The following is a 26,309-nucleotide window of genomic DNA, read 5'->3' as shown; positions in this document are numbered from 1 at the left end:
GCTGGAGCCCAAAGAAGCCTTCTTGAGCTGAGCAGGAAGCTCTTCGCCCTAATTTTCAGAGATCTGGAGCAGCGGAGGGTAACGCGCTCTGTACATGCTCCCGGGGCTCTCTTACTTCTTCCTCAGATTTCCGGCCGTGCCGGGGAACGTGGACCCCCAACGCGAAAGGGGTGCAGCTGATCGCGTCCACACCCACGCCCTTAGCCCGGCTCCCTCTTTTCCGTAGGAACCCCCGCCTCTTCATGTCCCCATGACAGCCGCTCGCCCAGTTTCTCGGCTGTCCTCGCCAGCGCTTGAGGCAGCCGAGCGTGCGGCTCCTTTAAAGTCTGGGCTAAGCTGCCAGCTGGCCCTGCCTCTGCCCGCTTGAGCTCCCCAGCTGGGACTGGGGCGAGGAGGCGCTGCGCGCTGGTCCTTTCCCCGTCACCTTCCGCCGGTGCGGAGCGACCGAGCGAGCTGCTGCGGGATGTGCGAAGAGAGGCAGGCGGGCGGGCAGCTCAGCCTAGCCTGAGAGGGCGGCGATCCTGCAGCGCGCGCCAGAGGACCCCGCTCCGGGTGGGAGCCCTTTTCTGGCGCGGCGGGGCTGATTCTGCCCTCGGTCGGACTTCGGTAGCCCCCGTGGCAGGACTGTTGCCCAGCGGGGCATCCGGAGGCGATCTCATTCCGCTCTCCCCCCCCCCCCCCCCCTGCCCTTTGGGAAGGAGAGGTGGATTTCAGCGATCAGATCTTGCAGTGATAGCCGCCTAGTTTCCAGGCGCTTGAAGGATTGTGATCAGGCGCTGCAGGGGAGACTCAGAATAAACTCCGCTCTCTGCCTTCCAGAGGAGCGGTAAGTGCTGGCAAGTTGGAGCTTTGACTGATTTGATGTGGGGATTATTAAACCTTGGGAAAAGGCGGGCGGGGGGCGGGGGGGGGGAGGCGGTGGAAGGAATGGGAGTCTTTACGATTCGGGGACCTGCGTAGTTTTGCTGGTGGTGTAAAAAGCAAATTCCTCTTTAGAAAGCTATAGTTGCAAGAGTTGATTCTGAGCGGCCGCGTTGCTGTATTTTGCATTCAGCCTCCACGCGCCCATTCTCAGGCTTTTTGCAGGGTCCAGACATTCAACAGCGTCTTCCACTTGTAACTGTCCTGTATCTTTGGGGGCTTCTCCTTTCTCGTTCCTTTTCTCCAAGAGAAAAATCTGTTAAGGGGGAAGAGCCAGCATACCAGCCTTCTCTTTCTCTCTCTAGGAATTCTGTATCCGGAAGGGAAGCAATTCCCCCCCCCCCCGCACCCCCCGAAACAGACAGAAGTTCTAGCTTAGCTAAAGCTTTTTCGTTTGCTCAGGTTGTGGTGTTCTCTGTAGGAAGTGGAGCATCTTCCTAAAGGGACTTGGTGCACTGAACATTTGTGTACTTCGAGGGGCAGGGGCGGGAAGGAATGCCAGTTAGATTTATAAGTGGAAGATGAAAGCAACTGGAACTGTGAAGGGGGATAAAATCTTCTGGAGGGCAGCACCCTGGATCCAATGTGATGACAATTCCTCTGGCTTCATTTTAGAAGCGTCTCTGTAGGAGCCTCTCTGAGTCACACTGGAAACAATTTGATTTTCTTGCAATCTTCATGAAGGGTGGCAGCTACAGTCCTGAACACACCAAACCATTGACATGCCAATCTGGCATCTGGATGAACATGTTAACATGCAAAGACACTATACAGTTGATGCGACATGCCATATTATCAGGAGAAGGAATTGCAAATGTTTTATGAAGAGAACAGTAGAAATAGCCCTGGACGCAGCAAGGGCTATGTTGGCAGGTTGCAAAGGTTTTAGTAACTTGGGTGTCGGGAAAGAATAATGAAAGCATAGTTGTCATGTATCTTTTGTCTCATATGAATGCAGAATGAATCATAAATGCTAGCATAGGATATGTAACTGACATTTGAGCTACTGCACAGTGGACTGAAAATTTATGTCCAAGATGTTGTGCATTATATACTAGCTACTGAACATTCATTATATGTCAATGAATGTTAATGTAAAAGTTGTATCTTTTAGAAACCTGCATGTGGTAAATAGATTTTACATGCCTTTCTCAGTGCCTGAGCATATTCTGGATTTTACTTGTCATGTTTTCCTCACATGCTTCCTTTATGGCGCTTAGGACATTTTATGGCAGGTGTGTGCACACATTGTTTTGGGAGGAGTAAGAACTGCGGCAACAGTTGTATTATGTTTTCTTATAATGGTATATAAAAACGGATGCAACAATGAATGACTCAGAATTTATTTTATTTACTGAATTTGTACTCTGCCTTTCAGTATAAAAGAAACCCATAAGGTAGCTGGAAGTAAAAATGATACACAAAGGAGTGATTCCAAGGGTTCAGTCTGATAGTTGTAACTTCATAGGGTATGTTGTATACTACTTGTAATTCACATCAGTTAATAGTAGCAGAATCCCATTACTGTTACTCAAAAGATGTCTTCTCCTTGTTCAGTGTCAGATGAGTTGAATGAAATGAGGTCAGAATAAGGTTAACAACTGTGTTCATCTAAATAAATGCTTCTTTTTCTCTCTAGAAATGAAATGAATGTTTTGCAACTGTTGTCTAAGGTATGATGTAGATACTTACATACAAGCAGCTGGAAATGTTGTGTCAATCTGTCCAACACTGATTCACTTATGGAAATGCATTCCATTTAATAAGAGTTTTCATTACAACTGCATTAAACCCAGCTATTAATCATGTAGGCTGTTCAGTATATTGGATCATAACCGAAATAAAGCACAAGAGTTCTTTACGTTTAAGTTTCTTTGTACTTTAGGCACTTGATAACTTTGGCAGAGCTGATCTCTGTTCTTGCAATTACTGAAAAATTGATTTTGCAGCAGGTAGAATAAAATACATTGGTATTTCAGGGTCCAGAATAAATGTTGAAATAACATAGCTATTTTGAGAAAAAATTCCTCTGTGAAAATGTCCTCACTATGTTAGCATTTGTGACTATTCTCAAATTTATTTGGGATAGGACAAGTTAGCAAAATGTATTCTGTCTTGGCACACATAGCAATAAATATATTTATTGTATTTGTGTGCCACTAAGCTCAGAAAACATGTTCTTACTTCTAGCATACCATGCCTTCACTAATAATATAAAAATTGTGAAATTTCATTTCACAAATTCATAAAGAGTTGCTGTTTCTCTTTGTTTCTAGGAAGAAACTCCACACAATAAACTTTTTTCCATTCTGATTTGCTCTTGCTGCCAGGGAATTCAACCCTGAAGTTTGCATTGGCTTTCAGAGTTCAAAAAGTCGAATCTTTCAAATGAAGTTATTGGCTACTACATGGCTTTATTTCTGTAAGATTAACATCTGACAGTTCCAACTGGAATAGCCCTTTGTCAATGCATTTCCAAATATTATTAGGAAAAGAGATCATTCTTATTTGAAAAAAAAAATCATTAAGTACATGAAGCAAAGAGGCAGAGAGAATGGAGTAAAATAGATGTCCAAAATAAGATACTTAAACTAGAAACCACTTCTCCTTTTCTCTGTTGTGTTCACTGTCATCTCTTTAAATTTGACATGAACGTGGAGTGGTATCTAATGAAGTCACATGCTGAGCTTCAGGAACACAATAAGTTAATGCTTCCCAAGATACTCACTGCATTTTTAGATCTCTAAACTGCCACCATTTAAACTCAGCTATTTTCTTTGCTTCCCAGAGTGAACCTTTAAGGTACTGTGAGTTTAGGTAAGTGAAATAGCATGTGGTTCTTGTGTCTCTGGTTTAGAATTATTTTGTTTATTCATAACAGTTAGCTAATTGTCTTTCTACAGCCAAGCATTCAAGGAAACATAATTTAGTTTAATTCTGATGCTTTCATGTAACAAAACCGTACTAACAAAATGGGAATCCAGTAGCACAAATGCTAAAAGACTTTAGGAACTTAAAGAAAAATATGGTCTTAAATAATAATCGAGGTGAGTCTTCTTGGAAAATTGTTATAGAAAAATGCTTGAAAACCAGCATTCTTGAAATGAATACATTCTAATCAGGAAATGAATGCTTATACTTTTTGTTGTTGTTGGAGTAATAGCCTGCTATTTTTTTCAGAAACCCAAGGTAGTGTACATAGCACTTTCTCCTCCTGTTTTTCCCCAGAACTGCAACACTGTGAGTTAGGCTGGGCTGAGAGAGAGTGATTGGCCCAAAGTCATCTAGTAAGCTACTGGGGCCAACAATGGACTTGAACCTTGGCTGTCCTGGTCCAGCATTTTAACCTCTATACCACATTGTTGACTTTAAGATTTTTAGCATATGTGGTACCAGGTTCCTATTCCGCTAAGCAGGATTTTTAAAACCTTGACTTGCTGAATAAACTATAATATTTTGCATCACATTGTGTCAAAATTGATGGTTCCTCCATTGCACTAAGCCAAAATATCAACGAGCCCATGTTACGATTTAACATGGTGTTTGAAACCATCCTTTATGTGAGTGCTATATTTATGCACTTGCTTTCCAGTTATCAAGCCCAAGTAGGGCTAGCCTGAACTGTTTAGTGATGAAGACAAAAAAAAAAAAAACCCTGAATGACACCTTGCATACTAATAAACAGATGACAGAAGTCTTCCATTGAAGTGCATGGAAGCCACACAAAGGCGTAGTAGTATTTTTCTAAATAAGCCATTCACTTCAATACAGTTGCACAGGAAAGAATTGCTTTGATATCTATGAACTCTGCCTCATGGAATGTGATCTATAAGTCTTAACTCTTGCAAATTAAATGCACCCCAATTCCATTGTACCAGACTACAACTTCTGATAAATACGTTCATGCATATGGATGTTTTAAATAGGAGTGAGGGGGCATCTGAAATTATAGCATGGGCAGGATATTCTTCTTTGCCCTATTAGAAAAACTCCATTGGTGCTAAAAGTTAAATCCCGTCCCCTGTGTATTACAGTTCCAGGACCAGCCTACTATATTGTCTGAGGTAAAGAACAAGATGTTCTTCTTTCTGTTCAATATACAGAAAACATTTGGACTAGCAGTTGACATACTTTAACACTGATTGGATAGGTTTCTGTATCATACCTGAGAACAGTTGGTTAGTTTTAAACAATGAGATGTACTTAGTTTGGTCCCCCAAGGGTCTTCTGCCCACTGTGCTCAGAAGGAATAATGGGGGACCTGTCATTGCTCCCCCAGCATTTCTCATGCCCTATGTTAGAGGCTTCACTGCATAAATAAGAGAGCTGTCTCTATGTCAGTCCCATTCCTGTTCTTCCAGTTCCATGGCTATTTTTTTCCTCAAAGCCAGCACAAATATGTCATTTTTGTAATACTTTGTAGTAAGAGAAACTAATGGACTTAAGCAATTATTCCAAATATATTTAAAGCAGAAATAATTCTACCTTCTTTGAAGGGTTCCTTTTATGCTATTGCCAGAGTGCTTCCAAAGCATTATACCTTCCTGCTAATACATGGGGGAACAAATGATACTGCAAAGAATAGCTGCAGCTGTATCGCTGCAGACTTTGAAAATCTCAGGGTCTCATATGGTATTCTCTCTCTTTCTAATTTATGGGAGATGGATGGAAATGAAAAGAAGAATCCCTGTATCACAAGTCAATAACTGGCTACACAAATAGCATAAACAGAAGAGATTTAGTTACTGGGACCAATGTCTGAATTATCTCACACAACTGGTAAAAATGTGTTTGGCATGGTAATCTTGACTAGGAGGGGTTTAAACCCCCTTTGGGAAGGGAGATAGAAACAATATCAATGATAAATAGGGTCCCATGGCAGGAGACACTGATAGATCTCAAGACAGGTAGGACTTGGAGACAGAATAACAATTGCAAACAGTATCAGTGAATAAATTACTAAAGGATAGCAAAACAAAAAGATTGGGTGGCAACATAAAAAGCTTAATCTGGACATAAAAAAGGGCACTTAAACAAATAGAAAGAGGGCTTGCTTATCCTAGTACAAGTGGATAGCCCTGGAACCCTTCAGGTCAGGAAAGCAAAAGTGAATCCTTAGAATGATCTGAGGTTAACAAGGATGCTAAAAACAACAAAAAGGATTTCGTTTTTAGACACATTCAAAATAAAATAAAAGGTAGATGAAACAGTCAGTGTACCAACTGCTCAATGAAGATGAAAAAATACAAAAAGTAAACAAAGAAACAAAGAAAACACAATCCAGTTCCTATTTTGGTTCAGTCTTCTCCAACAAGAAAGTATGTGTTCCATCAAGAAATTGTGACAAGCAGGCTGAAAGGACAAGGACTGAAGCTTGTGGCTGATAAAAGCATAATCAGGAAATACCATATTTATTTCAAATTAGTTTAAATCTCCAGAACCAGATGAATTATATTCTAGGGTACTGAAAAAAATAGCTAATGGTCTGGCCAACCTTTAGTGTAAATATTGTCTTTAAGGAATACTGGAGAACTAATGATATACTTGGTGATTGGAAGAGGATAAATGCTGTTCTGATCTGCAAAAGCGGAAAGAAGAGGACCTAAGAAATAGAGTTTTGTTAGTGCAACATTGATAACTGGGAAGATTCTGAAGCAGATCATAAATGGACTAATTTGTAAATACCTGCAAAAAAGTTCTCCATCATCTTCATCATCATAATCAATCTTTATTACAGTCAGATCTTTATAATAATAATATAATAAACAATCTTTATTACAATTCAATCCAATCAAAAATGAGATAAGAATAAATCTTGCTAGACAGACCATAACAAATCTATGCTCTTAAGATGACATCACTAAAAACAAGGCAAGAGGAAGAAAAAATAGAGAAAAAATGGGGGGGACTGGTTTTTAAGGTGTGTCTTTGGGCCTTTACTATGTGTACAAGGCCCATAGAGTCTATTTTAATATACTTTACTTATAACAGCTATCGGTTTTTAATGTTTGGAGTTTGGGTCCCATTTTTTTTCTCCTCATCACTGTAAATTTGGCATTTGGGATATGACAGATTAGATTCTTACCTGTTCCCTGATGACAAGATCTGACCATAGGGCTTACATGTAAGAACAGTGTCTTACTGAAACAGATTACTTTTGAAAGATACAATGTATCTTATTAAAGCTGCGCTCTCTCTTGATCATAAAAGTCATTTTCTAAACTGATTCAGGTCTTCAGGAAGTACAGAGTAAATTCAAGAAAAAGTATAAAAGAATCATGTTAAATTATTAGGCCAAAGGCTTATAAGAGATCCATGATCAGATCACCAAACTGGTTTTTTTTTTTAAATTTTTGCATGAGAATAAGATAGGAAGAGATACAGGAATAGGAATAGAAATGAGTAAAAAAAACTTATTCAGAGTTATAACACTGAATAGGGAAGAGTTATTTCCAGCAGCACCACGTTCCTGTACATAATGTTGTTCCCCAAAGCCGGTGTGACCAAGATCCTGTTGTCCATCTCCCAAAGTCTAATTCTAATAGGGAGGGAATTTAAATTAGAAAAATATTGTTTAGCAAAGATTTAACTCCTCAGTGCTACAGTCCTGATTCAAGTTCTCTTCTTCTCCCCTCTCTAACTGCTTTTAACCAAAACAAAAGAAAGATCTCATTATGATTTTTGTGTGTTCTTTGGCTCTGCATGGACCTCCCAAATCTGATACTTCCAGAACTCTTGGTCCACAGCTCTCTCAGTACTAGCCATTCTGGAATTGCAGTTCAACACAACCTCAGAGTATAGGGAAATTTGCTCTGCATTTCTGTTAGCATTTGACATTTAATGAAATTATGTTGTTAAAGGAACTTTACCTCAATGCAGCAATGCAGTGGTGTTATCTGATTTCAATTTAAAATATATTCCTTACCCAACAATTGTTTCTACAGTAACATACAGCAAAACTCTAATTTCACATGGTTGTGAATGTCGTATTAGTCAAATTCTTCCAAGTGTTGCAAACACCCACACCAATTTAGCCAATTTTGAATTATTAAATGTTTGTTTTTCTATTCTATTTGTTGTCTTCCCACCAAGATGAAATAATCTTATCCTCTTATTTATCCTTTCTCCAAGGACCTCAGAGGATTATACATTCCCCTCCAGATATCCTCAAAACAATGATGCGAAACAGGTTAAGGTGAGAATGAGAGTGAATGATTAACTCCATCAGTTCTCATGGCTAAGACGTGTTGGTCCTTCTCCAGAACATTTGAATGGGCTGCCTTTGCAGACAAAGGCTAACTTGAATAACAATAACATTATAGAATTGGTCTGCTTTGACCAGTTTCATATCAGTGAAAATTATCCAACCCATTTTAATCATTCTTTTTATCAGAACATACACTACTGTTGTCTGTTACATAATTGATTATCCTCAGATAATCCTGAGACTATTTTTAATTCTGAAAGTACTTTACCTTCATTTTAGTTTCCATATTTTGCAAGTATTAGCAAAAGTGACTTGGAATTATTCTGACTTGTTTATCTTTTCATACAGGGATTAAATAAATATGTAGATCAGCCACCTCCAACTTTCAAGTCTCATAATCCATGCTGCCAGGGAATAATGGAACAGAAGTCTGATATTTCTGGAGGATGTTGGGTTGAAGATAGCTGACAGAAATCAAAGCAGGATAGATAAATATTTATAATATTTATTTTAGAGAAATAGGCAAGATTCCAGGAAAGCTGCGTGTTTTTAAATTATTATTATTATTATTATTATTATTATACAATAAAATGGTTCATTATATTTGAATTCTGTTGATAATATCTGGAGGTTATTTGCAAACAAACTTGCTTTGAGACACAACTTTTAGACTGCAGGTATCACCATGGACCTCATTTAAAGGCTAATAAAGATATCTGCAATAACAATAATCCCCATCCAAGTCAATTTCCTTGAGATTCAAGGGAACTTTAAATTCTTAGTATTTGAACACTTAGTAATGAATGGAGGGCTGCCGAATTGGCTCCCCAGTTAACTGCTTAAAGTAAGTTCACAATATATTATAGAGCTTCACTTTTACAAGTAACTTGCTCAGTTTCTTAAGCTGAATACATATGCTATATGTTTAATTCAGTTTCAGGCAATTCTTTAGATGTTCTTGATTATTTCAGATAGTAATATATACAGGAGAGTTGGCTGAAATCTCCGAATGGTTTCTCCAAGATTGTGGCAAAAGGCAGCTACTAAGCATTTGTTTAGACCCAGCAGTGTACAAGGTGTTGTAAAAAAGAGAAGTCATGTAGTTTTCCAGAAGGACAAATATCAGAATGGGAATGAGTGAAGATGCAACTGAAGTATTCTGGAAAGGGCTACACACACACACGCACACACACAAAAGGGTCTTGAGCAAGGGGATTGTAAATTAATTAACAGACTTATATGTTGCTCCAATCATGTCTGATTCTGAGTGGCTTTCAGACTTCCAAAACAATAGTAAAATTAATGCTAAGCATAACTGCATCACCATACCAGTGTAGTAAAATAACAATTAATAACATCCCAAGCACCAAGGAACAGTCATAACATAATCACCATCCAGGGGAGACTAAGATGACTTCTGACTAAAATTTTGAAGAGAGGGAGGCCATGTTAGACATAAAAAATGAACAAGAAATCTGGTGGAAGCAGTAATAGAAGTTGATAGGAAATTGATGATGGACCATTAATGTAAGGAACGAAAGAAGGTCTGAGTAAGGTACCACGATGGGCAAAGGGTAGCATTAAGTGAGGATTAAAGAAGCAAAAGAAAAAAAACCCTGATGTTTAGCATAGCATAAGAGCAGGGAACTACAGTAGAGACTAATTGCTAATGCTTACCAGAAAAAAGTGCTTTAGAGGAGTGGAGCAAAAATCCTGTGAATCAACAAAACCATTTATTTTGCTAACAGGTAGAAGGTATAGGAACTGAAGAAATGGTAAATATAGTTCTGATATTAAAAATAGTTCAGTGAATAATGTAAACAAATACAGTGCTAATCATGTATATATAACTTTCTTTGCTAGACTAATTGTAATAATTAGTCATATAAATGAGACTGAGCGAGTTTTCGGTTAAGCTTGAAAAAAAAATAACAATTTGTATTAAAATTCCATTTAAGTCTCCTGACAGGGCCTTTTCAGGTCTGCAGGAACTAAATGAACTGCATTGTTTGGTAGACATGCTAACGGCTGATAGCAGCAATAACCATAACTATAAAACTAGCATGCAGTAAAATACAAAATGGTATGTTGGGCCCAGTCATGTGTAATGAACATTGGAAAATGAGCAGTGATGGATTGATTGCAACCCTCAATATTTAAGAAGTATTTCAAAGGAAAATCAGTAACTTCAAAAGTAGTTATTACATATTTTTGGAAAATAATCACCATCCAGGGGAGACTAACACTCATATTATGAAGATCTATTCTTTATGACTTCTAGTGCAAGGTATTTCACACATGGATCATGAGCCCATTCAAACAAAGAAACAATACAGCTGTTTCAGTATAGGACTGTCCATCACAGATTATATAGTGGAAAACATACACATCTGATTTCTTTGCAACAAGAACACAGGCTGCCTCTTGGATGAAGTCAGAATGCTGGTCTTTTCTTCAACAGGTTGAGTTTTGCATACTGTTGAGCTCTTTTTATCTGTCTTCTAAGCTACTGTTCTAAGTAGTTCATTTTAAGATACAAGAAAAGCTTCTTCTGTAAAAAGTAGGGCCATGACTGCAGCTGCCCAAATAAGGGTGGAACATTTTCCCAAAGTGATGTGAAGTTGCACCTTAGTTGTGGATTTCCATACAGGTTGTAAAACCTATTTCAGAAGAAACATGGCTATTTACCTTAATATTCCTGAATTGCTGTTGGTACATTTCGTTGCTTATGCCTTTTAAAATGTACTTTTAAAGAACAAAAACCAATTATCCATATGTGACATATTTTAAACTTTTTTTGATATCAGAAGTAAACCCGACTATGGTTATTTTAACTAAAAACAAGCATTGCACACCTGGATTTCAACTTACCTACCTTACCCTCTTTAGTCTGTGACATCTAACCCTAAAGAGTTCTTCAGCCTAAGATCTCTCAAAATTAAGATGCAATGCTCGGGACATTGTGGTTGGCTGCTCTGCTCTTGGTTTTCTCTTTGATATTATTTGAAAGCTCAGAAATGTTTCCTTTTGGTTAGGCAATGCCTTGAAGTCAATGGTCCATTGGCACAGTTAGGAAAGGAGAACAAAACAGGCTGAAACTGAGAAAAAGGAAAGAACTGAAACAGAATTCACCTTCACATGTTTTTCTTTCTTTTATACATTAAACGCAGGATCTATATCCTAAGCTTATACCAGAATTCCTTGCAAAGTTTAAGCTGGGTCTTACCTATAGCTACAGATAATGAACAACACAAGAACAAGATACAGAGCCAGAGTACAGTCAAATTTACACCAGCATTAGTTTAAAAACATACATGCACACAGTGGTTAAGTAGTGAGTAGATCCAGATTCTAGTCTTCCTTTAGGCCAGTGTTTCTCAGCCTTAGCAACTTTAAGATATGTGGACTTCAACTCCCAGAGTTCCCCAGCCAGCCATGCTGGCTGGGGAACTCTGGGAGTTGAAGTCCACATATCTTAAAGTTGCTAAGGTTGAGAAACACTGCTTTAGGCACAGAAGCCAGATTTAAGCCTGTCATTCTCTTGGCTCTAGACTGAGAAGTCAAAAAACATCTATCTACCAACGCACAATGTGCAAGAGTGCTAAATAGCAGTCCATAAACTTCAGTGAAGAGATGGATCATCCAGTGGTGGATTGATTTTGGTCAATAATAATACATACCCAGTGAGATTTTTGTTGTTGCATGTTATAAAAGTTAGGAAAGATTATATAAAGTTCTAGGGAAGAAACTAGATCCTGAGGCAGGTAGAACGCCTTTGGCAACAAGAGTGAGAAAATTCTATTGGGAAACTACATGGCCATTAAATCATATAGAAATATATATTACCTTGCTGCCTTTGCTTGTGGCTTTAGGTTGTAGTAGAGTTCTCTGCTCTGTTTTTCTAATGGTTTTATAACTCATTGAACAAAAAAAAAAAAAAGGTTGGGTGAGTCAGCAATTGGTTAATGACCATACAGCAGGGAAATGGAACAAAGGATTTTCTTTGCCACAATGGTAATAGAACAATAGTACTTGTGGGTAGTCAATAATCATAATTAAGTAGGTCTGATTCACTTCTAAGCTATTAATTCTGTATATTTTGCATTATTGTTATTTTTGTTAGCAGCAGCAGCATGTTGCCCATGTATCTTGAAATCCTAGCAAAAACACAGATGCAACCAGTTTTGGTGATGATGAGTGGGGAAGAGCTCTGTGTTGACAAAGGGCTTTTTGCCTTCTTACTGGAGGCACCATGCTATTCAATACTAGCATGTGCTTTGCTTGCTGTAAAGCTCAAGTTCAGCCATTCTTAGGAGGACTAGGTTGCCCAACAGGCAATATCAAACTAGATGGAGAAATAGTTTTACCTCAGAGAAATTCTATTTTTTGTGTTCTCTTATCTACTGTGCCTCAAGATCCCTGGCCTTTGAAAGCTCTCTTGACTTTCAACGATCAGCAGAAGTGCCTTGTGTTATGCCCTGACAAGTAATCTCTGTCCACCATGTGGCTATTTACAAATGCGGCACTTGGTCCAAAAGATTAGATAGTATTTACTTTCTTCCCAAGGTTTTGCCTGTATTTTAAGCCACATTGAAAGTGCTAGCTTTACATACAGCTTGTAAAAGTCCTGGATGATGATTTTAAAACTACTTTCTATTAACAGGCACATTAAAATTATCATTTTTTCATCACCAGCCCTTGGTGCTGTGGCTTTCTGGTTAGTCTACTGAAAGGAGTGGTCTTGTGAAGGGGCTCTGTATGTATGTATGTATGTATGTATGTATGTATTTATTTATTTATTTATTTATTTATTTATTTTTCAAATTTAGACACCGCCCATCTCACAAAAAGTGACTCTGGGCGGTTCACAATAAAACAGCAATAAATATTAAAATACAATCAAACAATATAAAATGCAGTAAAAAATAGAATAAAAACCAAACACATACACAAATAATACCTCCCAAGATGTTGATGGTCAGTAAGATGTTAACACATGGGAGCATCTTCAAGGTGCTAGCCACCCCCAGGGTTGGTTGCACTTTTTTGCACCCCATGCCAGTTGACAGAACCAGGTCTTGACTGCTTTCTGGAAGGACAAGAGAGTTGGGGGCTGCCTCACCTCTGGGGGGAGAGTATTCCATAGGGCGGGGGCCACAGCAGAGAAGGCTCTCTTTCTGGATTCCGCCAGTCGACAATCTTTCATCAACGATCTTTCATTCCACAGCATACCCTCCCTGCCTGACCGGGTGGGACAGGTAGATATAATGGGGGTGAGATGGTCCCTCAGATAACCTGGTCCCGTGCCATGTAGGGCTTTAAAGGTCATAACCAACACCTTGAATTGGACCTGGAAGCAAACTGGGACCCAATGCAGCTCACGTAGTAATGGTGTAACATGTGCCATCCTTGGGGCACCTAAAATTGCCCACACGGCTGCATTTTGAACCAGCTGAAGCTTCCGGATACTTTTCAAGGGCAACCCCATGTACAGCACATTGCAATAGTCTATACGGGAGATGACTAGGGCCTGAGTGACTGACTGAAGGGACTCCCGATCCAGAAAAGGGCATAACTGGTGCACAACATGTAGTTGAGCAAAGGTCCTCCTGGCCACGACGGCCACCTGCTCTTCAATCAGGAGTCGTGAGTTCAGGAGGACCCCCAGGTTACGCACTGGGTCTGTCTGGGGTAGTGCGACCCCATCCAGAACCAAAGATGGTAAACTTCTGGATACAGAGGAGCCCCCAACCCACAGCCACTCTGTCTTAGCAGAGTTGAGCTGAAGCCTGTTGTTCCCCATCCAGACCCCCACAGCCTCCAGGCACTGCAAAAGGGTAGCCACAGATCACTCAAATCACCTGGGATGGAGATATACAATAACGTGAAGGGACACATATCTAATAAACATGTCCCTTCACGTTTGCAGCAACTGCTTCATTGACTTAGGATGTATTATAAACCTACATAATCTATTAATTAAATAAAATCTTTAGTCAAGGTGTATGTTAGCTACTCTGTACCTTTCTATGATTGCTTTTCTTGATGTCCAGAATTCCTTTTTGATACTTTGTCTTTGCCAATTTCATTGTCTTCTTTAGGGTCTGGTAGAGACATATATGTCCCTGTCTTCTTATCCCCCAATACATGAGAGTGAGATTTGATCCAGGAAATGGCACGGGGGGGGGGGGAGAGTAAATAACCCCATCCAATTACCCGCCATTGTTCCAGTCCAAACCAGAATCATCTTAATGACTACCCTACAATGATTTTGAAGTTGTTTCCAGAAAAATCGTGAATTGTAGAATTATAGAAAATCCAGATCCCCTGCTGAATGAAGGAATCAGATGATTATGACATCCCTGCCAGACACTGAGTCACCCTTGCTCCAACTAAGGGGAGCCCATAACATCTTAAATAGCTGGGGGGGGGGGCTTTATTTAAAATTAATTAGAATTAGATTACATTAAATGAATGAAATATAGTTCATGTGATTACTCTCTCTGCATTCATAATTTTCCCTGTCTTTCACAATTTGGCAGCAACTTTTAGAGAGGACTGCATCCAAAGCTTTCAGAAGCTTTTTGCTGTCCTATAGCACTACCCTAAACATTCTGTTCCACTGTGGAGAGATCTTGGTGTTAGGGAGTTTCTCCAAAGGTTTGCCAAACTTTATATCTTTCTCATTGTTCTCCTCCCTTGTCAGGGGTATCTGCAGGATATGGTCAACAAAGTCAAGATAGTGGCTATGATGGTCACATGCACATAAAGAACAGGCAGAGCTTTGATTGCTCCATTGTGGCCACCATCTTGACTTTTGTTGACCACACCCTGCAGACACCCCTGACTCATGTTCCGTGGAGCGTGCTACATGGCGGTCCTTTGAATAGTTGAAGACTATTGGTTTGGTGCACAGGGATACAGCTGGGTCTGTTTAAATAGCAGTATTTAATAGTCCATAGAATAACTATTTCTGTAGCAAATTCAACTGACCCAGCTACGTTGCTGAAATAAGTCATATTCAATGAATGAAGAACATTACCATTATGCTGTATTTATAATGCCATAGTGGGACTGTGCCCCTAAATATTATAGCTCCACAAATAAAGATAATTTTAAATGCTTCTAATTTAGTTGACCTTAGTTGCTAAACTGATTCATACCAATTGTTAGAACATCAAGAAAGAGAAAGAGATTTACTGCATTGGAAAAAATACTGTATCTGCCAAGATGTGCTATTAGGAAACAGGCATTTACCAAAGAAAGTCCTATAAAATGTGTGTATTAAAACAGTCTCTGAAATTAAAAGAAAAGAAAAGCTTTCTGATGTAACTGGCTTTTAAACTCTTAAGAACAGTCCCTTGCTGTTCAGATTGAAGGAAATTAAAAAGGATGTAGTAAATACAAAAAGCTATAAAAGGTTCACTTAAGCAAATAAAAATTACAGGTGTCTGCTGAAGCTGAAATAGTCAGTAGTATATTAAAGATAAATTAAAGTGAATCAAATTATAGAAAGTGGAAAAAATCCATAAAGACAACACAATCTGTTCTATATTTTTCTACCCTTTTAAATGGAAGAGTCCTTCAATATCTTTTTATCTACAAAACAATCTGCTTTAAGATATACTTCTGAATATAATTCCTTTTTCTTTAATTTTTTTGAAAAGCAACTACTGAAACCAAAGAGAAATATAGAAATATATGTATGTATGTATGTATTTAACCAGCAGAAAAATGTTTCATTCAGTCTCTCAAAAAGCAAGACTGGCTGAGAGAATCACCTGAGATTTTTTTTAAAAAATAATGTCCATTTCCTAACTGTCATTAAAAACTACCTATGTGATTATTTCTTCTTGAATGAACCAACTAAAATATTTCAAGATGGAGTTGGACTCTTGAGATTTGGCAAACCTATCCCTGAAGTAGCTGGTGCTGTATAATTTGCAAATAGAACAAAACTTTGCCACATTTAGGGAGATAGAGAAGTTCCTATCTGAGAGTAGGTGTTTTAAATAAAGTACTCAGTTGAGCTGACTTTATTTATTTATTTGTTTGTTTGTTTGTTTGTTTTTATAGCCTGCCCCAGTTGAAAGATTCTGGGTAGGTTGCCACACAGTACAGTGGTACCTTGGGTCATGAACGCTTCTGTTCACGACCAATTCGGGTCACGAACAGCACCGTTCGCAAAATTTTGCTTCCCTTCGCGAACGCCAGATCGGGTGACGAACAGGATCCGCAGCCTGTTCCACGTGACACGTGGTCATGGCTTCCTGTAGGGAGGGGGACTCTCCCTCCAAGCAATAACCGCCTCCCCACCCGTCTTCCTGTCCTCCAAGCCAGAAGTCGCGTTGAGCAAGGTTAGCGTTCTCTCTCTTCGTATTGTACTTTGTGTCATATTTTTGTAGTTTAAAAAAAAAAATACATATGGTTCAGAACGGATTAACCGTAATTACATTGAACCTTATGGGAAAATTTGATTCGGGTCGCAACCAAAATCGGTTGGCAACCAAATTCGTAGGGGTCAGAACGGATTAACCGTATTTAGATTGAACCTTATGGGAAAATTTTATTTGGGTCGCATCCAATTTGGGTCGCAACCAGAGTCGCGAAACGAATTAAGTTCGTGAACCAAGGTACCACTGTATATAGAACAGAATATCTGTAGCTCAGGATTGAACTATGGAGTCCTTGGTGCTCTCTGAGCTTGGTTGTTTGCTTACAGACGTTTCATTACCCAACTAGGTAACATCATCAGTGCAAATTACTTCCTTCCCAGGAAGCAAACTCCAAACTTATTCACACTGATGATGTTACCTAGTTGGGTAATGACACGTCTGCAAGCAAACAACCAAGCTCATAAATAAAGTATGTCAGTTTACAGCAGGAAAAGAAAGACATGAGTGTCTGTATAAAGTTGACATGACCTATTTTTTTGATAGTGCATAATCTGAGCACATATGGAATTTTCTTGAATTTCCCTTTGGAGACTGATATAGGAAGGATATTAAAATGGGCTAAAGCCCTTCTGAATTTAGGAATTGTGATATGATTTAGGTATTGGGCTGGTTTTATGTTTACTTAAAGGCAGTTTGAAAATATGCCTCTGGGAAGTCTGTTCATTTTGGGCTTCCACATCCAGTAAAGTTAATTTCAAAGTTTCAGTGCAGCTGTCTCTAATACGCAGTGGAATAGTATCACAGTTACTGCATTACATCGTCCAGTAGTCTCATATAAAAGAAACTAAAGCAACAAAGTTCCCTTTTCTGTTCTCATCTGGGCTGCAGGAGAATTCAAGCTCTTATCTGAGGGGAATCCTGGATAATACCCCGATGGCATGTGTCACTTGTTACTTGCTTATCTTTCAGGATGTAGATTCCAATATTGTGAGTAGCTATGCAGCATTTCTGCTATGGCAGTGTGTTGATAGGTACTATAAAATCAGGCAATTCCCAACTTGATCACTGAGTGTAGGTATCAGAGTTGCCCAAAGTATTGCGGAAGAGTGTCAGTATAACAATTTTCTGCTTTGTGACTATGATCCAAAGCTATGATTATGCTCCATTAACATTAGTATAACTACTGGCAAAAATAAGACTTTAGAATTGATCTGCCCATCTCTTTGGCAGACAGTTTTGAATGAATGAAGTTTCTCCCTGCTTCCAAGATGTGAAAAATTAAAGGTCCTTCATATACTTGGGTTAAGTGATTTAGGGAGGTTGCTATTCTTATGCCCCAAAATGAATGAAAGCATGTTATTTTCAGAGTAGCTCATTATTTCACTGGTTTAACATTATTGATTTATCTTGATCCTTGAAGTTCATAATAGCATTCTTAAGTTTCTTACAGACTAAAGTATATGCTTGCTAATACTAAGTTTCTTGTCCTTTAAATAAGTTGATAAAGGGAAGGGGAGAAAGGTGCAATTCAGAGATATATTCAGCATTGTTTGTCCCACTTTATTTGACTTGTATAAGCTGATTCTAATTTCACATTCCTTGATACATCTTTTCATATACTGGTTTGAAATGAGATCATTTCATATTCATTGGATGATTCCAGGGTACAGATTCAAAATTATGCATTCAGGTTTTTTTTTCAAAGCTCCCTGTAAGTTAATGTTTTCATTGGAATTAATATTGCACTAGCTATTCTGGACTGGACTGCTTTCAAAGCCTTTTCCTAGATGCTAAGCTACTACGGCTGCTGGAGACACATTAAACAAATACTACTCAGCAACATGGTAAAGATATGGAAGCAGTTATTTAGGACACTTATATATAATTTTTAATTATTTTTCTTGACTGCGCTTGGGCACTATTTCTCTATAAAGGAGGAGCCAAATATTAATCCTGTTAATAATACCAACAACAGTAATAAATAATAGTGCATTCAATTCCTCCTATACATTTCCTTCATACCTCCTGGTCCACTGTATGTATGTATCTGTCTGTCTGTCTGTCTGTCTGTCTGTCTAAAATCTTACATGATCATTGTTCTAAATCATGTGAGCAACCCTATCTGCATAATTAGATTTCCCACTCTAGACCTAGCAGGACAAGGCCTGCAAATAAACATAAACTAAAGGTATTGGAATAAGCAACAGTCATCTCTAGAACACAGATTATATTTTCGCGTGTTTGATTTGGCAACCAAATCAGGTAACCAGTTGATGAATGTGATCCTAGTTCATAGTGCAGCTATGGAGATATAAGACTGAACTTGTGTATTACCTGATACCCACTCATTGGAAACCAAAGTTTCTTTAGCACTAAAATTAATCTGCTTCATAGGAGCAGTTATTCCACTTAAGTAATTCCATACTTAATTTGATGGTGTTCTTTCTCTCACACTCTCTCTCTCTCTTGCAGTTCTGGTTTAGGAGTAAAAATACTGTGTAGTAGTCTAATCTTGCTGTGATCAGGATCTCAGTGTATTTTAGTAAGACCCAAGTGGAGTCCAGATTTCACTGTGTGGAATTATGGAAGTTTCTTATACAAACTAATAGTGTCTTCAGGTATCTCTAATATTCTGTTTCAGATGATCCAAAAAAACCTGCTTCTACAGTCTCAGAAGACTATACTGCTATAGAATACACTTTGGGTTTTTTTTGCTATCCCAAAACTCCCTCCATGTCAGAAATTACTATGACAAGTAAAGCCTCATTAGATCCCTCTTCTGAAGTGGTTACTGATGCAAGGAGGCTAGGACACAGGAAAGTGTTTAGTCATGTAATTCTGGTTCTTATTTAGAAATCTGAAAGGCTTCCAAATAGTTGTCTAAAGCTGCTTATCTTCAGACAAATTTCATGGAGTAGAAAATGTTTCAGTGTCCAGACTGTATGAGTGCCTAATTGTGGCTGTTAAAGCAGGCTTGGAAAAGATCCACGGTTTGTGTTATTGTATACATGGTTGTATTATTACCACTCAACTGTAGAATCAAGTGTCCAAAAATCTTTGTTATGATTTCAAATGGGCAATCAATATCTGTCTTAGAGTTTGGAGGAACTGTTGAAAATTGTAAATCAAGTTCGGAAAAATTTGACACATTTGAACAAGTTTGAACTTCACAAAATTGGACAGGATTACCTCTAGCGATTCTTTTTTATGGTAACCTTCTTTCCATCTTTTACAGCTTTTATGGTCAGATGATTCCTTATCTCTAATGCCATTCAAAGTTTCCAACTTTGCTTTTGTATTAATGTTCAAGTCACTTCCTAGAATATTGTCATGGGATAAACACTTGTTTATAACTCACTATTGATTGGTTTGGATTTCAATGTCCAGATTTCTCTGCCAGTCCTGCTAACTTATGCTGCTAAGTGGCCCATTATTTTGTTTTTGACAAAGTATGTACATTTTTTTTTGTCATCAAATAATTTGATCATTATAGATTGATCATTATAGACATCAAATAATTTGATCATTATAGATTGTGCATTCTCTAAGTACTAAGTAAACTTACAAAAAAGCAAGTTTTTGATTTTTCTCTTAGCTGATGTAGCTGGGCCCTGAATATGTAGTGATGGTTTTAAGTAGGCATTAATAAATAAATTTTATTCTTAATAAATTTGTTTAAAGATAGCTATAGGAAAGAGAACATATGAGAAAGTTATTGTAAAAATAAGAGCTCATCCCAAATGATAAGGAATCTCAGGTCAACATTTTAAAATATACTTTCCTGCCAGATGTTTAAAACAATTCTGAAAAACAACAAATATCTTGTACTATAATAGATTTTGGGGGGGTGGGTGGTAAAAATGACCAGTAGGTGGCAACATATTAACATACTGTTCATAGTTTTCTTGTATTTGTAAAGATATTTTTAGCTGGAGAATGTTTCAGGATCAAGTTTAAAAATCAGGCTTGTAAATGCAGAAGTTCATTGATTAAATTGCACCAAAATTTACAAACAAATTGCTGTAAAAAAGTTGGGACCTTTCAAGTGTGCAGCCTTATCCATACAATGGCCCATGGATTTAAGTGAATTCAGTCTAGCAAAAATAAAATTGATTTACATCCTTATATTCTGTGTTTCATTGGATTATAGTTTGGGTACAAGACATTTAAAAAGGGTTTCCCAGTGCTTCACTTCCTTTCCTGTTCTTCTGGCAGAAGTTATCTCATAAAATGCCACAGCTCACTTAAAAGAGACTAAATACCTATTGCTCAGGAATCATTTATATTCATGCTGCTTCACGCAAACATATAACTGTTTGGTTTAGCTGTCTGATCTTGTTTTTCCCATCTGTAACAATGTTTTCATAAGTATTTGATGGCCACAATTTACATGAGAAAATTGTTAATAGGAATTTTTCAATCAGCTATTCTGTATCGCTTTGCTAATTGGCTTAATTGCTTCCGACACCTTGTGATTTCCTCTGTTCCAAAAGCGTCTGACACCAATCACTATAAATGCTGGCCTTGCTTGTATGCATCCTCTGATGCATATGATTTACAGGCTAACAAAAACGTTGTGCTAGAACATTTCAAGGTAGGCTGACGAGATGGATATTTGAGGTTGCTAGTGTTCTTGACAGTTGAAAATAATAGAGATATCTACTGTCTCTTCAGTTAATCCTTGAGTGGTTGGCTCACGAATTGAATGTAGATATACAAAATACGGGATTGTGTGGCATTCTTAAGCACATTAATGCAGCAATTCAAGGCAGAGAAAATTGAACTTTCCTCCTATTTTTTCCCTATAATATGAAATTAGAATGTGCAGAAAGAAACATGGAAGAAAATAGCTTTATAATATTGAATCATATCAACGATCTAAGTAAACTGCTTCTCAGCGCCAATTGCCAGCAGATCTTCAGGATTTGGGCAATCTCTTCATGTTGTCAGCTGCTTTATGTTCAAGGACTTTGTTATTATAAACAAACAAATTTTTGTGCTGAAAAAAATGCAGTCTATTAACACTTAATAATAGAATCCATGTATCTTGGAGATGCCGAGCTTGCAACTGCGTCCTCACAATACAGTGGTACCTCGGGATACGAACTTAATCTGTTCCATGACTCTGGGCATATCCCGAGTTGGTCATAACCCGACGCAAATTTCCCCATAGGGTTCAATGTAAATCCGGTTAATCTGTTCCGCCCTCCGAATTTGGTCACACCCTGAAGCAATTTTCCCATAAGGTTCAATGTAATTACCGTTAATCCGTTCTGGCGTCCGCGGACCACGCGTCAGGGGTGGGAAAATGGCCAGGTGCGGCGTGACGGGAAAACGGCTGGGCGCGGCGCGGTGCGATGCAGTGGGAAAATGGCCGGGCGCGGCAGCAAAACGGCTGGGCGCGGCGCAGTGTGGCGGGAAAACGGCTGGGCGCGGCGCAGTGCGACGCAGTGGGAAAATGGCCGGGCGCGGTGGCAAAACGGCCGGGCGCGGCGCGGTGTGGCGGGAAAACGGCTGGGCGCGGCGCGGTGCGACGCAGTGGGAAAATGGCCGGGTGCGGCAGGAAAATGGCCGGGTGCGGCACAGCGGGAAAACGGCTGGGCGCGGCGCGGCGGGAAAACGGTCACGGACCACGTGTCAGGGGCGGGAAAATGGCCATGGACCACATGTCAGGGTGGAAAAATGGCTGTACCCCGAGGCGGAGTTCACACGTCGAGGTAAATTTTTGCGGCCGGAACTGGTCATAACCTGAAAAGTTTGTTAGTAGAGGCGTTTGTATCTCGAGGTACCACTGTATTTTTGTGAACTAGAACATTCATTTTGGAAAAGTCTGCCTATGCAGTTGCTAAAAGCTGACACAGACTTGATGGCATATAATCAAACAGGACATCTACAAGAAGGCTTTTGAGAAGGATCTGAGTCTCCTGATAGACCACAGATTAAGCATGTGCTACAGCTGCTGAAAGAACCAATGCAATCTTGGGCTGCATCAACAGAGGCATAATGATGGTTGGAACTGATCGTTCCACTCTATGCTGCACTGGTCAGATTGTGCCTATTATGTCCAGTTGTGGTTGCCACAATACAAGATGGATGCTGAGGAACTGGAGAGAACGCAGAGAAGAAGAACAAAAGTGGTGAGGGGCTTGGAGCCTAAATCCTGTGAAGTTCAGTTAAAAGATCAGGATATGTTTAGCCTAAAGAAGAGAAGGCTAAAGACAGACATGATAACAGTTTTCCAATATTTGAAAGGCTGTTACAAGAAAGGGGATCTGGACTTATTTTTTGTAGTGCCCAAGGGTAGAACAAGAACCAATGAGTGAAAGCTTTACAGGTAGTCTTTGCTTACTGACCATTCATTCAACAACTGTTCAAAGTTACGAACGCACTGAAAAAAGTGACTTACAACCGGAACCTGAAGTTATGGTCAGTGCAGTGCCCCCATGGTCACATGATCAAAATTCAGGCACTTGGCAGCCCACCCACACTTACAACCGCAGAGGCACTGCAACTCCCCCCACCCACCTATCTGTCATGGTGGCTCTGAGTCCGATTCGGAGTCAGAGTCAGAGGCTGCACCAGATGAACAGCAGGCTGAGCAGTCAGAGGTGAGGTTGGACAGAGTGCAGCCGGAGTTAGTATCTGATAATGAGGTGGAAGAGATGGAATCACCTGATGCGAGGATGAGGCGCAGGGAAAAAAGAATGTTGCAGAGGCATTCAGCGAGGCTACTTGTGAGAAGGGAGCCTCTCCCTCCGAAATGAGAAACACCAGATGTCGTTATAAAATAGGCACTATGGAAGGGGAGGCTTGAGGATGACAACCATCTAGTAGCCCCTTGTGCCTCCTTTGTATTTACTCGTGTCTTGTTGTGTCTCGCCGGTGCCTCACTTGGGTCTCCACTGCCGGGTGTCCTGTCTCATGCTACGTTGCGCTCCTGCACTGCCGGACCAGACTCAAGCAAGCTGCTGTCAGGCAAGCTACTGCCGTTCCAGAGTATAGACTCCTTTGTGTGTGTGAGTGCAACAGGATCACGACACTACCTCCCCTCCATCTATGCCTTTTTGGCCCCCTGCCGCCCTGCGCTCCATTGTCTTGAATTTCTTCAAAACTTTAACAAGCCTCTTTTGTAAGTCCAGCAGGAAGAAATTATTTCAATTACTCTCTTGAATTGGCATTTTTATTTCCTTCTTAATTTTTAGAGCCTCATCTGATTTTTTTGTATATCCAGTGATAAATTCTTGTTCACATTGTTCTCTATAAGCATGACAGATGAATTTTTTTCCAAATCTTTTTCTATAACAATATCTTCTGGTGTAACAGCTTCTTCTGGAAACATAAAAACACACAACATAGCTGATCATGTTAATTCAAAGTCCCGTTGCCATTTCTCAACAATATCTCTGAACGCCATTATAAGCTGCTTATCTTGTTATGCCTCCAATATCAAAAATATTTTTTCTTTCCCACAAAAATGCATTTATTCTTTAAAATTAATTTCAGTCTTAATATTCAAAATTAAATATTCCAACTTTTTCTGAGCCCTTAATCTGTTTAAATATTTCTATAGCCAAAACCTTGTCTTGCTTTTTGCTGTTTATTTTGAATTCTTAAAGCTTATAAAGATACAGTTTCATTTTCTTGTATTAAGGATTGAAGGCGCTCACCTGGTGTTTCCAGCCTTGTCATTCTGAAGGTGTCTAACTTCTTTAAAGCAGTTAACAGGTAATTTCCAAAGATGGTTTGCAAAGGAAATGCAAACTTAGTGTCCTTTGAAGGCTCTGGCTGCGGCAAGAGCAAGAATGGCAAATTCCCTCATGTCCTGGTTCTCCTAACCTCCAGAGTCCACTGCCTTGCAATATCCTGGTAAGGAGCAACCATATGGGGTGCAGCTTGGGCAATCTAATGGCATATTTTCTCCAGAGAGGGTCGAAGGAACCAATCTACTCATTGGCTCCTTGTTCTTAGCTCCAATTGTCAGCTCTGCAAAATGAGGAGTCCGAAATAAGGAATTTCCTAACTGTGAGAGCTATTACTGCAAGTGGTGGAACATCCTGCCTCCTAGAATTGTGAGTGTTCCATCACTGGGGGCTTTCAAGCAAAAGTTGGACAGCCATTTGTCTGGGATGGTCTGAGGTTTCCTGCCTTGGGCAGGGAGTTGGACTAGAAAACCTCTAAGTTCCCTTCCAACCCCCTGATTCTATGAGGCTTTAGAGCAGCTTCTGGAAATTGTGTGGTCCCAGCAACTCAGCTAACTGCTGTTACAGGCACAAGCTAAAGGGGCTTCTTGATCACATAGCACTGGAGAGTCAAGTGATATTACTGAGGGTTGTGCTTGGATTTTTAACCCTCCTAGACAGCTGTTTGCTAAGGTCCAGCCTAGGTGTTTGATGTTTGAAGCTCTACTTGATTAAAAACTGCATGTCCACCTTTTGAGTTGTTTGTATCCATAGCTTTTCCACTATGTGCATAGCCATCCTTTTAGGTGACTTTTATATGTGATAATGAATCACAGAAGCAAAGACTTTCACAGGACAGAGATAGGAACACCTGTAGAAGAGATGTCCAAGGCATTGTAAATTGACTCAGGGCCCCATTCTAGTAGGAAGTCTTGAGAGTCAAAGACCACATGTGCTGATCTTTAAAGCTGCATTAGAAAGTCAACAGAACAAAAATTTCAAAAACAAGCAGGGTGCTAGCTAACTTAGAGTAACGTGCAAAGAAATTGGGCTTTGTACCTCTGCTAATGAGACCTGAATATTACAAATTAACATATTGAGAGTACAAAGTTTCATATCTATCTTATGTGAAAAGTTATCTTCAGGGAGAACAGATTTGATGGAAACCTGGTTGTGAAGCCATTGAAGAGGTCTAATAAGCTAAACATCACTTGTGCCCAACCAGTTAAATCAGTATCTTTCAAACTTGGCGACTTTAAGATGTGTGGAATTCAACTCCCAGAATTCCCCTGGCTGGGGAATTCTGGGAGTTGAAGTCCACACATCTTAAAGTCGCCAAGTTTGAAAAACACTGATTTAAAATATTTTTTTCAATATTTATAGAGGGGAGGGGTGTACAGTCCTTCTGAATTAAGGGAGGGTGGCAGGCAATTTTTTTCCCCAAAATATTTGGGTGATAATTATCATCTTTTTGAAAAAACTGAGTTTTTTCACCTTTTGTTTAGTTTTGACAGTTGAATGAAGTTTAATGACTGTTTGCAATTCTACATGGTTCTTTGTAACATGCCCCCAAATATATGGGGAAAAAGAAGTTATTTTAAAACCGAAGAGGAAGTGGGGAAGGAAGAGGAAAAAGAGAAGGAGGAGGACCCTCTTAACTGTCTTACATATCCCCCAAACTGCCATCTTTCAGGGAAACAGTGGTTCTGTCAAAAGGAATAGAGCTTCAGTTCAGATGTAATTTAAGGATACCTGGCATTTCCTTGGATATTTAATAACAGTGTTTTTTAAAACACCTTTTCAAAAAATCAGTAGAGAGCTGTGTTCACTTGAGGTCTTGAAGAAATATATGCATTTTTCAAATAATAGATTTTAGGTAAATTTAGTCACTGAACTGTTCACATGTTGCTATAAACATATAATTTGAATATATTCAAAGAAAGTACTCAAGTATAAGAATATACTCAAAGAAAGTACTTAAGGATGTAAGAAGCTGAATTTATTTCAGTAAATAAACAGTAAATGCATGTAGCCTGAGATAAAATAACAAAACCAATCAAAAGCCAATAAATTGCTTTAACAAGTAATGTAGAATTATATGTTAGT

The 26,309-nt window shown here is 39.2% G+C and overlaps 1 protein-coding gene across 7 annotated transcripts in view; it reads left to right on the top strand.

The window, feature by feature from the left end:
• The first annotated feature begins 365 nt into the window (after positions 1 to 365).
• The window catches only part of CALCR (calcitonin receptor), a 136,260-nt gene continuing 110,316 nt past the window's right edge, over positions 366 to 26,309 (top strand). For 4 of the 7 annotated variants that reach the window (XM_088150587.1, XM_088150584.1, XM_088150586.1 and 1 more), the window contains exon 1: positions 366 to 826. Coding sequence is in view for 3 of the 7 variants with exons in the window: in XM_088150583.1 (XP_088006709.1) it covers positions 8,097 to 8,116 (20 nt within the window). In the remaining 4 variants the exon portion in view is untranslated. Of the gene's footprint in view, positions 827 to 2,560; positions 2,595 to 3,709; positions 3,739 to 8,052; positions 8,117 to 26,309 lie in introns of those variants that run through there. The other 3 variants (XM_088150588.1, XM_088150582.1, XM_088150583.1) reach the window with 2 other exon arrangements.

This window comes from Python bivittatus, unplaced genomic scaffold, assembly GCF_059951505.1.
Source record: "Python bivittatus isolate LINGU-HERP-01145 unplaced genomic scaffold, Pbiv_v1 ctg000610_np1212, whole genome shotgun sequence".
Classification (NCBI taxonomy): domain Eukaryota; kingdom Metazoa; phylum Chordata; class Lepidosauria; order Squamata; family Pythonidae; genus Python; species Python bivittatus.
The sequence above is the reverse complement of the archived record's forward strand: the minus strand, read 5'-3'. Positions and strand labels throughout refer to the sequence as shown.